Here is a 3,001-nt window from a genome sequence, read left to right as displayed (position 1 = left end):
TCAACCATTCATAATCATAGGAATGTATCAAATGGTTCATACCTACTCAACATCTCATTGACGTTGTAAATCCGTGTTTCATTTTAATGTTCTTTGACTTAATATTCTTCTAAAATTGTTCCCATGATCTAATATTTCGAATGTCCTGTTTCAATAACTTGCAAATGTTCTGTAAATAATGTACTCAGTACATTAGTACTCAGGCGAGCCATTATTGTGCCTGGGACGCGCTAGACTAGAGGACATCTGGGAGCCGCTAGAGTTCAGCAGTTCCAAGACGGACCGCCAGGGGGCGACGGGCCTCGTCCGGCCAGCGTAATACACCAGAAGAAGACAACATAATAATACGCTAGAAGAAGATAACATAATACACTATAAGACGATATTATAATAATAGACCTAGAAACAGAAGAGCATGACAGCTTCTGATGCTAGGATGTGGACGATAGGAGAATTGAGAGCGGTGCTCCATCACCCGGTCATCGGGGATAACGCGGAGATGCGGGGATATATTCAACAAACCATTTCAGAATACCAGGAGGGAGTTTCTCTGTTACAAGGAGAGAATAGTCGGAAATGCAAACTGCTAACCGCAGCCTGGAGTCCCCAGGTTCGCTTGGACAGAGCAGGTTAGGATTCCCAGATATTAATAATCATATTGCAATGAATCAACAGAAGCCTAACAAAGATTAGCATGGATTCCTTTGAGGCTAGATGTATTGTTTAATTTCATGGAGGTAAGACGGTCCCAGGTTGGATGATTGCAGCAACAACAGTAAAACGACCATGTCATCATATGTGTTGAACACCGAATGTGACCACGTCTTGCTCTTACTCACGCCGTCCATCATCACCTTCTCTAATGTTCTTCTGTGTCTGTATCTTCACGGCTCCTGCAGAGGTCCTGCAGCACACGGCCTGTAGAGAGGCGCCCTCCCCCCGTCTGTTCCAGGTGGAGACATGGACTCCAGGCACACGAGTCAAAGAGGAGGCGGAGCCATGGAACCCAGGCCTACCAGTCAAAGAGGAGCGGGAGGAGCTGTTGGTCAGCCCTGGGGGAGACGGTGGTCAGGAGACGACGGAAGAGGACGTCATCCAGGACCCGTCCTCTCCTGGTTCCGTGAAGACGGAAGACGATGATGAAGAAGAACTCGCTCTGCCTCCGCCTACAGATCCAACGGAGGCTTGGCTGCCAACCGGGGACTCTGAAACAGACGTAAAGCCAGAACCACAACTTCTTTCCTGCGCGTCGGACCAGTATGAGACAACCGAACCACAGCCTCGGCCCTGCTTGTTGGACCAGTATGAGACAACCGTGAAGGAGGAAGCAGGTGAAGAGAGCGGCGCCAGGTCAGGAGTCCCAGTTGGAGACTTGCGTCCAGACTTGGACTCTGGAATGCGGATTGGACGACGAGTCAAATTCGTGGAAAAGCTCTTCCATTGTCCGGTGTGTGAACTCAAATGCGTTTCCAAAGCTCACCTCCGGACACACATGAGGGTTCACACGGGTGAGCGACCGTACTCGTGTCCGGACTGCGGCAAGGCGTTCACCACTAAGGGCGGGGCCAACAGACACATCCGGGGGATCCACCACGGAGACAGACCCTTCCGCTGCGAGTTCTGCACCTTCAGCTTCACGTTCAAGTCGGGCCTGAACCGACACCTCCGCGTCCACACCGGGGAGAGGCCGTACACCTGCTCTTTCTGCGGCCTCAGCTTCACGCAGAGCGGCAATCTGACCACGCACATCGACGTCCACCATAGAATAACGTCCGTCAAATGCAAGATGAAAGCGTGATGGCTTAAAGAACCCTCAACTGGAGATTAGATCTCGTTACTGTTTATAACATGTTATTGTATTGTGCACGGTTTATTAAAGGCAAGATTTATGTCCTGTTGCTCAGAAATCAGGAACTTACAAATTTCTCCACCTTTTCGGACCCTTTTTCCCATCGATTTGAGGTTAAGGAGATAAACGCAGACCACGGTTTTGAACTCGGTCCGGTATCGAGTGTGAAACGGTGCATCATTTCCTTCGGGGCATCGGCCCACCATCAATCTATGTCGTCGATAAGTGCTCGTTTTTATTTGTTGTTTCTTCTTGGGTGTTTTTTTCAAACTTGCATACTGCACTGCACACCTTACGGTTATTAATATTGATTTATTTGTAGATGGTTAAGGGTTACTTTTTTCATTAAACGGAAAGACCTCCTGTCTTCCACTATTCAAATGAAGAAAGGGCATCTTAAGTGGCATCTCAAATGCTTTTCACTCCAGGAAATATCAACCATTTACTACAACCTGTACATTCCAGATGAGTCACTGGTTCTGTTGATCACCTTTTGGGCAATGTGTGAAATTCGCTCAAGTCCCAGGAATTACTTCATCATCTATCCTCAATAATGATAAATGATATAATAGACCAGAACCCACAGAATCATAATTTCCATGATCAAACCGCCAGTTTCACAGTGAAAAACAATCTGCTTTCTCTGCTCTTCTTTTTTTTCCCGGGCGAAGCTTTGAAATGCAAAGTTTTACCGCCCTCTACTGGACAGAACTCAAGTTTCCTATTTAGATACGTAAATATCTAACAACTGTGTTCATACCATATAGGATGTATCCAATGGTTCTTACCTATTCATCCAGATGTCATTGACGGTGTATATCCGCTAGAGGACGCATGGGAGCCGCTAGAGGGCGCATGGGAGCCGCTAGAGGGCGCCTTGGGGCCGTTAGAGTTCGGCAGTTCCCAGACGGGCCGCCATGGAGCAACAAGCCTCCTCCGGCCAGATAACATAATAATACACCAGAAGAAGATAACATAATAAAACACCACAATAAAATAATATAATAATACACCAGAAGAAGAAGACCCTGACAGCTTCTGATGCCTGGATGTTGACGATAGGAGAATTGAGAGCGTTGCTCCATCACCCGGTCACCGGGGATACCGCGGAGATATTCAGCAAACCATCTCGTACTCTGCAGGCTAGTGCAG

General features: G+C 47.6%; 1 protein-coding gene across 1 annotated transcript; it reads left to right on the top strand.

Annotated features, from left to right (window-relative positions):
- The first annotated feature begins 308 nt into the window (after nt 1–308).
- On the top strand, nt 309–2,428 carry LOC115541874 (zinc finger protein 467). Its single transcript, XM_030353777.1, has 2 exons — nt 309–629; nt 900–2,428. The coding sequence occupies exons 1-2, from the start codon at nt 416–418 to the stop codon at nt 1,796–1,798; spliced, it is 1,113 nt and encodes a 370-aa protein (XP_030209637.1). The 5' UTR covers nt 309–415; the 3' UTR covers nt 1,799–2,428.
- The last annotated feature ends 573 nt before the right edge of the window (nt 2,429–3,001 follow it).

This window comes from Gadus morhua, chromosome 4 (genome assembly GCF_902167405.1).
Source record: "Gadus morhua chromosome 4, gadMor3.0, whole genome shotgun sequence".
NCBI classification, from domain to species: Eukaryota; Metazoa; Chordata; class Actinopteri; order Gadiformes; family Gadidae; genus Gadus; species Gadus morhua.
This window is presented reverse-complemented; position numbering and strand designations above follow the sequence as displayed.

What these genes read in the sequence shown, in the direction of transcription:
- LOC115541874 (XM_030353777.1), top strand. Translation starts at nt 416, where the DNA reads ATGACAGCTTCTGATGCTAGGATGTGGACGATAGGAGAATTGAGAGCG. An exon ending in GGTTCGCTTGGACAGAGCAG is followed by an intron (nt 630 to 899) that starts GTTAGGATTCCC and finishes CGGCTCCTGCAG; the next exon opens with AGGTCCTGCAGCACACGGCC.